Raw genomic sequence first — 12735 nt, 5'->3', positions numbered from 1 at the left:
TGTGGTGGCCTCAAGAGAACGATGACGCGACTGCTACCCACGGGGCCGGGTGGGAGGGAGGTTCGGCACAGCGGAGGACGTTCGCAATGGATTCCCGGGGGTCCCGTCGCCGCCATTGGGCACCCCCCCTCGCCCCAGCGCTCCGGGCGCTGGCAGAGTCACGGGACAAAGGGCCCTGGGTGCGGGGGTGTCCCCGAGGCGAGTGCGCGGGTTTACTTCCTCTCCGGCCCCACGAGCGAGCCCGTCACTGTACCGGTGGCCTGGCTTCATGGGACCAACAGGAGTAATCCTACCCTGCGGATCTAATCCGGATCGGGACCGGTCCCAGGGGAGCCCCCTACCAATCTTCCTATTGTTTGGGGGCCCAGGTGAGCGCCTCGTTCCCACCACACTCGGCTTTACCACCCACTCCTAGGTCCGTCTTCTGGTACTGGGAATGGGGGAGTTCTGATCTGGCCCCAGGGCAAGGGACCACCACCCTTCCGGGGTTATCCCCCTCCCCCGCGCCCACGGCTGGACAGCGGGCAACGGAATCCCAAAAGCAGCTGTTGTCTCCAGAGCATTCCAGCTGCGCTTGGATTTCGTTCCCTGCTCTCCTGCCAGAGCAGCGTCCTGGCCTAGATGGGGTGGGCCAGCCCCTGACCCCCAGACGTACTTTATTTGGGTCGCTCTGGTCTCCGGCCCTTGTCTCAGGTGCGCCCTCAGGCTGGAAATGGTGGGCCTAGACGTCGGAGAGCCAGGGTTGTGGTCAGCTCTGGAACCTGGAGTAGCATTGGCAAAGGATATTGGTTCCAGGGCCTTCGGACAGGGTTGCAATGGCGGTGAGTCCCACAGGGCAGGGCCACCCCAGCCCGCAGCTCACTATAGATAGCCTTTCACTTCCTGGGGAAAACCCACCCCAACCGTCTTCGTGTACCGAGAGTAGCTGAAGTCCCCAGCTTGGCCTCCAGCCCCCAGCCCTGTTAGCAGCTGTCCCTGGGTCATGCGACTGCTGAATGGAAAGCGCTTTGGAATGACACGATCACTCCCGTTGAGTGGGCACCCAAGAAGCCATCGGGAATGTCGTGTCCGCCCAGTGCTCTTTCGGTGATCCCAGCAGGGCCTTGCAGCCCTGGCCCAGAAAGGGGTCTTGCCAAACTTCCTGCCCCTAGGATCCCCTCCTTTCTGAACTCTGGGCACACTCACTGCTCTAGAGCGTAATTACGGGTTTCCTGCACTTTGTGCTGTGTCAGGTTAAATCTCCGTTAAAGAAAATAGGGGAAAGGGGGATTTAAGTTAGATTGAAGTGAAAACATTCCGGAGCCCTCGTGGGACAGAGGAAAGAGCTTTCTCTCTGTAGAGGAGTGGGATGCTCCCAACTGAGAGCAGTCCTTCAGCTCGGTCTTCTCATGGTCACATTGTTTACTTTGCCTACGATGGCTCATTGCCTAAACCAGGAGGCCAGAGTATCTCTGATAATGTACACAAGGTTAAAAGAAAAGCATTAAAAACTGGTAATTCTGGAAAGTATCGTGATGGTTCTAGTTCCTCAAAAACCAAGAGAAGAAATTCTACCAAAGTACGCATTTATCGGGGGTAAAGACGACCCAGATAGCATAGGAGAAAATGGTTGTAAATAACCTGAAGCCGCAGAACATAAATTCTTTCAAAAATGGGATTTTTTTTAGGAGTTTGTGAAAATGCCTTTAATGTTAGCTGCCCTATTCCGCTGATAATTCATTTGGAACTTTTGACGTTTGATCAAGTGTCGAATGTGGGGAATGAAACGTTATCGCAAATAGGTAAGATTTCGATGAGAGAAACAGTCGGGTCAGGGCCGCACCCGGTAGCGAGGATCCTCTCCCTGGCTGCTAATGCCGGTGACGACGACGGAACTCTAGGCCTAAGGCGGACCTCGCGATGCCGATGCCGGGCAGGGCAGGAGGGACACGCGGAGGGAGTGCTGGGACTGAAGGTCGAAAGCGCCCGCCACGGTTCCCTCTGGCGCACCTGTCCGCTCAGAGACCTCCACCGGATACGCTCCCCCGCCAGTCGGGGCTCCCGGAAGTTCGACCTCCTGGCGTTTTGCTTCCGGTTCCTCTGGCTCCTTCCGGTCGCCATGGCGACGGGGCGCCTGGGGGTCGGAGAGACGCTAGGGGCCCTCAACACGGCTCTGGGGCCTGGCGACCCCGTGTGGTTCAAGGAGACGCGTGCCCGCCACCTGCGCGCCCGAGACTTTCTGGCGCCGCGGCCCGCGCTGCAAGCGCGCTTCCGCGACGGACAGGTGGGCGCCATCCGGGCGGGGATGTGCGGCTAGGGGCAGCGCCGCAGCCTGCTCACCGCCCTTCCTCCCACAGGTGCCCGAGCGTGTGGTTCGTGCGGTCGCCGGCCTGCAAGGCCCCGGCGTGGCCCCAGTGCTGCGCTGCGCGCCGACGCCCGCGGGTCTGGCACTCCAGCTGCAGCGGCCCGCCGTCTTCGAGCGCGTGCTCGGCGCCGTGGCCGCCTATGCCGCGCCAGCCGCGCCCGCCACACTCGGCCTGCGCGTCGTCCTGCACTGCCCGGCGCTGCGCGGCGCTCTTGGCGCGCTCCGCTTGAGCCAGCTGCGCGCCGTGCTCGTGGCCGATCATTTGGCGCGAGCTCTGCGCGCTCATGGGTGAGCGCGCGGCGGGTCCAGAAAGGCCTAGAGCCGCTGCGGGTGGGAAGGCGGGGGAGTTGCGCCGGGTGCTCGGGCTGAGACGGCCGCCCTTGCTCCCCAGGGCGAGTGTGCGGCTGGTGCCCGCCGTGCGGGACCCGCACATGCCGACCTTCCTGCAGCAACTGTGCGTGGACTGGCCCTCTGCCTCCCAGAGACCCAACATCGAAGCCCTGAGGAACCTCGCGCTTGCAGTGCTTAGCCCTGCTCGGGACGGGGGAGCCCTGCCCCCTGGCGTCCTGGGCACAGTGTGCCTGAAGGAGGTGATGCAAGAACGGGGACGCGCAGCTGGCTATGACCCCAACCTGGACAAGTGTCTGGGTAGGAGCTGGAGCCTCGCAGGGCGGAAGAGAAGGTGGGGACCCTGTGCTCCGAGCTAGCTCAGCACCCCTGTGTTCTCTGCAGTGACTGAGGATCTGCTCTCCGTGCTGGCGGAGCTGCAGGAAGCCGGCCGCCACTGGCCTGGGGACGGCCCTGCAGGCCTGGTGAGTGACTGACGCCGAGCCCGTAGGCCTCTGGCAAGCCGTGTCCCGTGTCCGCCCAGTGACCATCCTCCTACCCTGTAGGCTGCGGCCCCAGAGGCTGATGCAGACAGCTGCATGGTCGTACACGTGGTGAGCTGTGAGGAGGAATTCCAGCAACAGAAGTTGGACTTGCTTTGGTGGAAGCTGGATGTCCAGGCTCCTCTCACACAGGTGGGTTAGTGATGGTGGCACACCCCCTGTCCCCTCCAACCTGAGGGCCCTTGAAAACCCATCAAGGGGCACATTAGCTGATGAGCGCATAGGGGACACCTGACCTTGAGGGTGCTATTGGGCTTGGTGAATGGGCACTTGCGGCGGGCGGAGCGTCCTGGGAGAAGAGAAGGTGGGGTCTGGAGGCACACCCCAGAGAACACTGAAGAATAATAGATTGGGGAAGCGGGAATGTGTGCTGAGGGGTGGGCTTGAGAGGGAGGCACAAAGCCTGGTGGCAAAAGGCTGGGGGAGTCCAGGCACCGGGTTTAGCTTCTTTGAGGGATTTATTGCTGGAGGGACAGCCACCTGGGCTAACCGCCTGCTCTCTTCCTGGCAGAAGCACCTGGTCTGTGGCCCAGTGAAAGCAGCTGGTGCACCGGGCACCCTGACTGCCCCTGAGTACTACGAGTGAGTGAGGCTGGAAGGGAGGCCACCGAGTCAGGGTAGTTGAGGTGGGGGGACTCACCACTAACCTCCCTGCCCCGGGAGGCGCCCCCCCCGCCCCCGAGGCCCTCGGCTCACTCTTCTCCACATGCAGTCTGCGGCATGCCCAGGTGTGCAAGGCGTCAGCACTGAAGCACGGCAGGGAGCTAGCAGGAGGTGCGCCTGGGGGAGCCACGGGCTGGGGGAGCCGTGGGCTAGGAGGGCAGCGGGCTGGGGGAGCAGCAGGCTGGGAGGGCAGCAGGCTGGGGGAGCTGCAGGCTGGGGAAGCTGGCCTGGGGGAGCAGCGGGCTAGAAGGGCAGCGGGCTGGGAGAGCTGCGAGAGCTGCAGGCTGGGGGAGCAGCGGCCTGGGGGAGGCCGGCTGCGCTCCACGGTGGGGGCAGGGCATCCCCTTCCCTGCCTGCCCAGACTGGGGAACTCCACTCCCGCAGACCCAGCCTGGACAGAGGTCTTCAACGTTCTCTCTGTGGCAACCATCAAGTTTGAGATGCTCAGCACAGCTCCGCAGAATCAGGTGAGCCCAGGGGCCTGAACAGGATCAGGGCTTGGGGAACAGACTGCGTCGTGGCTGCAACTGTGCCCCCCTTCCTCAGCTCCTCCTGGCCCTGGCCGACAGCAGCATTTCCACAAAGGGCACCAAGAGTGGCACCTTCGTCATGTATAACTGCGCCCGTCTCGCCACACTATTTGACGGGTACGAGCATAGCATGGAACAAGGTCTGTACCCCACTTTTCCACCTGTGAGCAGTCTCGATTTTTCACTGCTACAGGATGAGGTGAGTGTCCTGGGTAGCTTGGCACCTGCAGGAGGTTGGGACCTCCCCTCCCAGCGCCCTTCTCCACCCTCCCCTCCTCTCCCACCCAGGGCGAGTGGCTGCTGCTCTTCAATGGCGTGCTCCCCTTCCCAGACCTGCTGAGCCAGACCGCAGCCCTGGCGTGCGCAGCCCCAGGGCTCCACGTGACTGCACGCACCGAGATGGTGAGGCAGAGAAGACTGGGACAGACACCGCATGCTTGATGCTTTATTCTGGGCTGGGCATGAGATCAAAGAGACTGGCCAGTGACTCAGTCTCTGTCTCTAGATGTGCAAGTTCCTGGTTCAGCTCAGCATGGATTTCAGCTCATACTATAACCGCGTACACATCCTAGGGGTAAGTACAGCAAGGCGGGGGGGGGGGGGCGCTTGCAGGGGTGCAAGGGAAGCAAAGGAAGAGACCAGCAGGCCCCTTCTCTCCTCCAGGAGCCTCGACCACACCTGTTTGGTCAAATGTTTGTCCGTCTCCAGCTTCTGCGGGCCGTGCGTGAAGTGCTCCACGCTGGCCTAGCCACGCTGGGTCTCCCTCCACTGAACCACATCTAAGACCACAGAGACCCCGATATCTAGGAGTGTTTATAAAGTCATCACCTGGAAAAAAGATAACAAAAATTTTGTTAGAGACCCGGAGCCAAAATAAATGGCTTCTGTTGCACACGAAGCCTGGTCCCGTTTGGACGCAGTGGCATAGGTTTGGTCGGCCCGAACGGCACCCAGCTCACCTCCAGCTCCTGCTCTGAAGTCAGGAACCCGCGGCTGCCGCCTCCTCCCCTCGGGCATACTGGACATGGGCACAGACGGTCGCTCCTGTTCCACCCTGTCTGCGAGCAGGTCCCATGCCCAGCACGCCGGCCACCGCGGGACGCCTTAATCATACCAGTTGTACACCTCAAGCCCCTGGCCCCCAAGAGCACAGCGGTGGCCAAACTCAGGGCTTACAGGCCAGCAGTCCATGTCAGCCACGTCTGGGACATGGTACACGGTACTGTTCATGAAAGTGGGCTCACCGTGCCCCAGACGCCAGAAGGTCAGCCGCTGGTCAATGGAGGCTGAGACCATGAGGCTCGGGCTTAGGATCCTGAGGCCTGTCACATGGGCAGCATGCGCACAGGGGACAGAGTGCTCCTCTAGCACGTGCAGCTGGGGCACCAGCTCAGCACCCCCCACGGCCTCTTCCAGCTCCGGGGTCTCCACAGCCAGCACAAAGACATGGAGGGAGCCGTCCTCACTACCACTGGCCACGAGATGGCCCTCACGTGTGGGCAAGGTGTGCAGGCTGTTGACACCACAGCTATGAGCCTGGAGGGTGAGGCAGGGGGTCCCCAGCCCTGGAGGAAGAAGATGGTTGTCAGGGCCCAGCCTGCCACATGGGCGAAGGCAAAGTGGGAGGTGGGGAGGGACAGCCCTGGCGCACACTAGCTACTCACGGTAGGGAAGCCCAGGGTCTGTTGGAGGCTCCAGGGCAGTGGAGCCATGGTCCAGCATGGTAGTGAGATCCCAAAAGGCCAGGCTGCCGTCGGTGGCTGCACTGCACAGGAACAGCCTCCTGGGAGCCAGGAAAGGGCAGTGGGTCAGTGAGGGAGATGGGAAGCAAAAAGAGCCCCCACCCGGCCCACGCAGGGCCCCCATGCAGCCCCTCTCACCGCCGCTGGTTGGGTGCCTCATGGGTAAAGGAATGGACCTTGAGGACACACCGCTTGTGGTGGAAGGTTTCAGCCAGGAGCTGCAGCCGCCGCCCCAAGTCCTGCAAAAGGAAGAGCCTGGGGGGCGGAGGGTGGCCCAGCTCAGAACCCACTCTGGACAACCCTCCAGCCCTTGTCTCTTGGCCCAAGGCCCTCAGCTCTCACCTCACTGCTCCATCACTGCAGGCTGCAGCCACAAGGGGGCCAAGGCCAGGCCGGTCGAGCTCACACACAGCTAGGGACATGTACCTGCAGAGATAACCCCGGGCAGCCATCAGGGGAAGCCTGGGAGCAGCTGCAAAGGGGCTTGCCCTGCAGGACACCACCCCATGCTCCCATCTCGCGCACACGTTACCTGGTCTCTGGGTCCACCTTGACCATCCGATGCCGATTGCGCTGCCGGTCCCAGTACTCATCTAGCCGGTGGGACGAAAGGTGCATGACATGGCAGGCGAGGCGGCTTGGGGTGCTGGGGTCCGGGGTGACCATGATGCTGAAACAGTGCATCTCAGCCCGGCCCCCCGCAGACACGACATGAGCGGTCAGGCCTGGCCGAGGATCCTGAGGGCCACCTGGGGTACCGATGCCCCACACAGCCAGGGCACGCACGGAGGAGATATGATTACAAACCGCTGTAAGCGCATGGGCCGAGCCGGTGACAGTGGGGAGCGCCAGGACGCAGACGGTAGTGTCCTCGCTGCACGTGATCACGATGTCGATCAGGCCCGGCCCCTCGCTGCCAGGCTCCAGGTGGTCAGGCTGCATGAAGCTAGGCACCTCAAATTCAGGCCCCAGAGTGATGGTGCCCACACGCTTCACACAAGTGATCTCACGGCCATGCAGGCTCTCGCGGAGAATCACATGTGGCCGGGTGCAGCCACCCAGAGCCCGGTAGAGCATGACATCCCCATCCTTGAGGTAGGCAAAGGCCATAGCCGCCTCGGTATCAGAGAAGGCCCAGGAGCGGTGCCCTCCACCACAGTTGACGATGTGCAGCTTTTCATGTGACCGGGGACTCCACACCACAAACTCATTGGCATGGAAGCCCAGGATGACCATACTCCCATCGGCCACCATGCGGAGCCCAGCCACCCAGTTCATGCCTCTACAGGACTTTTGCCTTAGGACGGGCTGCAGTTGGCCACCTCGTACAAAGAGCTGGTAGTAGGCGCCATCGCGCCCTGTGGTATACACGTAGCCACCATAGCAGGTGACTGACGTCACACCCTGCTTCCCATGCAGAGAAGGGAGGGTGGACACAGGGCCCCACTCAGTTGAGGCAGTCTCACCCCCACCACTGCCACTACCTGCTTCAAGTGCTCCAGCAACAGCTCCGGCCTTGCCCCCAAGCCCAAGATCCTTCAGCAGAGCTGGTCTGGAGGGAAACAGCAACACAGAGCCCCGGCGGTCCCCACACACCAGGAAGTCACCAGGGGGTAAGAAGGCACTGCATGTGTGCCATCTCTGCTTGCTGGGAGGCAGCAGATACCGGCAACGTTCCTTTACAAAGATGGCTTTGCCGGAGGGCGCAGCTGAGATTTCCAGGCAAGCCACCACACCGCCAGGGCCCGATGCTAGCAACAGGAGTTCCTCATAGCCACGCAGGGCCCAGCTCAGACTATGCACTTTCCCACGGAACAGGGTCAAGTCCACGGCTGCAGTTGGTGTGTTGATGGGGACAACCTTGACACGACCCTCCCCATTGGCCATGGCACAAAGTCCAAAACCCTCAGGACCAGGGGCCGCCTCCAGGAGGCAGTAGGACTGGAAGCGCTTGTCCTCCAGCAGCTGCTCCCAGCACTTGACCTCAAGGTCGTAGAGATACAGGGCCCCTGTATCAGTCACCGCCAGCAGTCGCCAGGAGCCAGCCAGCGTCACAGCCTTGAGGGTACCTGGCCTGCTACGAGACTTGAAGCAGAGAGCTGAGACCCCTGAACCCGGGTACCCACGCCCCACCAGGTGCCACAGCCGGATGCCTGAGTCATCACCCCCAGTGACCACCCAGGCCTGCCTCTCATGGGCAGCTACAGCCCGGATCCCACGACCCTGGTGGCCCCGAAAGGCCTGAAGGATCTCACCTTCGTGGCTCCATACCAAGCACACACAGTCCTCTCCTGCACTGATAAGGTAATTCTCTAGGAGCTTGACCTGCCACACACGGGCACTATGCCCAAAGCAGTGCCCAATATTCTGTACCCGACCCCCAGGCACCCGCAGGTCACCCACCTTCCAGATGCGGACACTTCGGTCCTCTGAAGCTGTGGCCAACAAGCCCTTGCTTTCCAGGTACGACATGCTGAAGATGACACCCACGTGCCCACTGACTCGACGGTCAGGGGCCACAGGCTTATTGTCTATCAAAGCGGCCGCTGGGTACCAGACAAGGAGCTGATTGGAAACTGCACCTGCCACTATGGTCAGCTCCTTCCAGGTATCTCCGATCAGACAGGCCGAGGAAAGGGTGCACCTGTCTGTGCAGGGCACCTCCTGCAGCATGCACCCTACCACAGGGTCGTATAGCACTACCGAGTTATGGCCCAGGGCCAGGGCCACGTTGCCCTCAAGCCAACGTGCATCCCAGATCCAGTCAGACATGTTCCACAGGCCAGAGCGCCAGAGCTCCCGGAAGCGGCCCTGTCCCCAGCTAATTTTCACAATTCGGAGTCCCTTGCTCCCAAACACAGCCACCATAGCTTCCGAGTCAAGGTCTCCATTTGGTTCTGGTCGCACCCGGAACCCATGGATAAGATAGTGGCCAAGTACATTCTGCACACGCTTCATCATCCGCAGATGGCCACCAAAATCGAGGCTGTACACCAGGACATCTGGCCCCTCACCTAGACAGAAGCAGAGAGCAGCATCAGAACCTCACTCAGTGGGGCACCTGGATGGCTCAGTTGGTTAAGCATTTGCCTTCGACTCAGGTCATGATCCCCCTGCTAGGTAGGGTGTGCTTGTCCCTCTCTCTCTCTGTTCCTCCTCCCTGTGCTTGTGATTTCTCTCTCTCTCAAACAAATAAACAAAAATCTTAAAATCTTAAAAAAAAAAAAGGAAGAAGAAGAAGAAAAGAACCTCATTCAACTCTGTCAAGCCACGAAGAGGCAGGGGCATGGGAAATTCAGGCATGTAGTATAGGCTGCGAATGCATTAGAACATACCATCCTGCGGACTTGAATCCTGGAAAATCCTTGGCCTCAGCTTCAGCTGGACTTTCAGTGCTGACTTTCGGATGCCTACCAGTCGCTCCAGACAGTTCAACCTGGCTTCCTCAAACACCGCCTCTTCCTCACCCCACCTGACTTCTCATGCTTCCAGCGGGAACCCTCAAAGCCTTCATCCCAAATCCTCAGCTGCATCTGTCTCTACAGACACTCTTCCCACTCTCCCTCCCCCAGGGAAGAGGCTGTCCCCAGAGGTGATCCTCCCACCTTGGGGCCACAGCAGAACCCCTCTGGATTTCCAAAAGCTTCTTCCTTGCAGCTCCAATGTGAGCATGTTCAACACTGATGGGAAAAACCAGGAGAGGCAGCCCCAACTTTGACAGCCAAGGCTCCCATGACCCTCAGCTGCCTTCTGGCTGCCCTGCGGGGCCCTCTCACTCTACTAGCTCACCTTCAAATTCTCTCCACTCTCCTCACTCCACTGATTGCTCCACTGACCGTTACCACCCTCTACCCAGCCCCAGCCCGAAACCAGGAAGCCCCCTGCTTATTCCTCTAAACTTCCCACATCTTCTCATGTTCTCAGTCGCTAAGTTCCATGTGCTCATTTTCTAAAGATTTTTCAAATCCTCCCCAACACAGTGACTTTGGTCCAGGGTATCTATCACCTGTTAACATTAACAGTCCCTCATGCTATCCTTAGCCTGCAATCTCAATCTTTTGATGCTCAATAGACATGCGATGAGCATCGATTATAAACCAGACAAGGAACTACAGCTGGAGCAGTGAGTAAGAAGCACAGACCCAGGCTCCTGGCCATCAGACAGACACTAGAGAGTATCACCCAAGTAACCGACATTGTTATAACTTTGGTAAGTTCCAGGAAAGAACTATATGGACTGCTTTAATAAAAAAGAGGGAAATCTCTCCAGTGATTTTCCCTCCAGAAGACATCTGGCAGTATCTGGAGACATTTCTAGTTGTCACAACTGGGAGTTATGCTAAATGGAATTGAGGAATAGAAGCCAGGGATGTTGCTAAATGTCCTGCAAATCACAGATAACCCCTCACACAAAAAATGATCTGGGCCAATATGTCAATAGTACTGAGAATGAGAAACCCCGGTGTCATCTATGCAACTTGGTGAGTGTCGGGGGAGGCCACCTTGAGAACATAACATTTAGGCGGAGGAATCAACAAACAGTGGTAACCAGAGAAACAGCATGGGGGAGATGCGGGACCCTTTCTTGGCAGATGGAAAGCAAGTTTAATGGCCCTGAGGTGAGCAAGAACTGTAAGCTGTGTGGTTGGAACAGGAAACAAAGGGCTCAAGGATGGGCTGAGAGAATGCTGCTGCGGAGGTCCGGGAGCCAAAGTTGCATGGCTTCAAATGATGGCAGTAAGGTAGAGAAACAGATGGCACAAGTATGAAGTCAAAATCAACCAGACTGGCTTGGGGACTGAGGGAGATGCTTGGGCTTGAGCACCTGAATGGCTGCTGCTCTCCCTGCTCAGCTGGAGCACCCACAAGACAATTCCAATTTGAAGGCGCCTGTGCACTTGGGCCTGGAACTCACAAACAGGGCTGGAAATTGAGATTACAGGTAGCAATACAAAAGTCACAGGAGCAGGGGAATTCACTTGAAGAGCTTTCTAACCTGTATTTCCCAAGTCATTTCCCTGCTTAAAACCCTTCATGAGACCTCTTTCCACCATCATTGAGTCAGATATAGGCATAAAATGATCTGGCCTCCGCTCATTTCTCCAGCCTCTTCTCCCAGACCCCACCCTTGCTCAGCCTCACAGGAACTCCCTCATTCCCCCAAAGTAACAAATTCTCAACCTCAAGGCCTTTGGCAAGCTTATCCTCTGCCAGGAACTCACCTCTTCTCTTAGCTCATTCTTGTGATCCTTTGGGTTTCTGCCTACCTCTCCCCTCCTGCAGGAGCCTTCGGAGTCTAACCCGTGGTAGGAACTTTGGGCTCCCAGAGCCCCCACACCAGATCACAACTGGGCCACCTCTCCACAAACACAAAACCACCCCCTTAGGATAGGAAGCAGCTTACTCAAGGCTTGAACGCCAGTGCCCTGCCTCTGGGCCCTTAAAAGACAGCAGCACCACCATCAGTCACTAGTGGCTTCCTCTTGGGCCTCCATGCTAAGGCTCTGCTGTTTCAGGTCCCAGGCTTTTGAGGGCCTAGGCTTCTCGACCTGACCTTTCCCGAAGGGCCATCAACACTGGATTTCCTGGATGCAACCATTTCAGAAGGGGCCTCAGCGTCTGCCTCCCCAAGCACCGGCCCATTCAGAAAGGTCTCATCCCTGGTTTCCCGCCACCCCATCGTCCCCACCTTCCACCGAGGAGCCTCACCGGCCTCTGGGAGCCCACAACTCCGCCTACCGGGCCCCGCCCCCCCGAGAGGCCACACCACAGACCGCCCCCGGACCCGCCCACTTTGAGGGGGCTCAGCCCCAACCTGCCCCCTCGGCTCCCCGCAGCGGCCACACACCGCTCTCCTTGCCTGCCCCGCCTCCCAAGCCACTGCGTTTCCCCACATTTTCCCGCGGCCCCACCTCCCTTTCCAAGTCAGCTGCAGATTGTTAAGGAACTCGATAGCCACGTCGTGTTTTGTTTAGTTTTTTTGTCTCTGGGGCTCCTCCGGCGGGGCCTCCAGCCCGCCATCTCCTGGGCTCTCGCCCCCCTCGGTCGGGCTTCATTCATCCCGCCGCCCGTCCTCCTCCTTGGGGGCATCCCTTTGTTCTCATGGTCCCGCCCCATGCGAGCGCCCGGTTTCTTCTCCGCTAGCGCGCGCCTCGGACCAAACCTCACCCGCCAACAGCCGATCCCCCACGCACTCCAGACCCGTGACCGGGAGAAGTATGAGCTCCGAGGTTGCCCGCGGCCAAACGTAGTCCTCGTGAGCGTCCATGTCGGTCCTCGAGCCGCTGCGGCTGCCTTGGCCAAGAAACGACCTGAGCTCTCGCGAGACGAACTTTCCTCGCGCGCAGCAGAGCCGATCTGCAGCGGCCTTAGCAACAGGTAGCGGCGCCCAGGGTCGCCCGCTGCCGATGTCCAATCACGACTCTTCGCCCCACGAAATCCAGCTCGTCATTGGCGAGACCGTCCTCGCTCCTCCCTCTGACGTAACGCTTGCCGAGCGCAGCGGCGGGCTCCTAATGGCCCGATCTACCTCCCCCCGACCCCGCCTGCGGCTTTTTGGCCCGGCG

The 12735-nt window shown here is 59.6% G+C and overlaps 2 protein-coding genes across 2 annotated transcripts; one reads left to right on the top strand and one right to left on the bottom strand.

Annotated features, from left to right (window-relative positions):
- The first annotated feature begins 648 nt into the window (after positions 1–648).
- DALRD3 (DALR anticodon binding domain containing 3) lies at positions 649–5325 on the top strand. The gene is made up of 12 exons (XM_002920557.4): positions 649–2263; positions 2337–2632; positions 2736–2992; positions 3077–3156; positions 3238–3366; positions 3746–3816; positions 3947–4008; positions 4282–4364; positions 4444–4626; positions 4716–4829; positions 4933–5001; positions 5091–5325. The coding sequence occupies exons 1-12, from the start codon at positions 1652–1654 to the stop codon at positions 5208–5210; spliced, it is 2076 nt and encodes a 691-aa protein (XP_002920603.4). The 5' UTR covers positions 649–1651; the 3' UTR covers positions 5211–5325.
- Positions 4857–12606, bottom strand: WDR6 (WD repeat domain 6). The gene is made up of 7 exons (XM_034658295.1): positions 12338–12606; positions 6702–9183; positions 6512–6595; positions 6308–6424; positions 6092–6210; positions 5387–5992; positions 4857–5255 (listed from the first exon to the last, which is right to left on the bottom strand). The coding sequence occupies exons 1-6, from the start codon at positions 12435–12437 to the stop codon at positions 5532–5534; spliced, it is 3363 nt and encodes a 1120-aa protein (XP_034514186.1). The 5' UTR covers positions 12438–12606; the 3' UTR covers positions 4857–5255; positions 5387–5531.
- Positions 12607–12735: the final 129 nt, after the last annotated feature.

Source organism: Ailuropoda melanoleuca, chromosome 4, assembly GCF_002007445.2.
Source record: "Ailuropoda melanoleuca isolate Jingjing chromosome 4, ASM200744v2, whole genome shotgun sequence".
NCBI classification, from domain to species: domain Eukaryota; kingdom Metazoa; phylum Chordata; class Mammalia; order Carnivora; family Ursidae; genus Ailuropoda; species Ailuropoda melanoleuca.
This window is presented reverse-complemented; position numbering and strand designations above follow the sequence as displayed.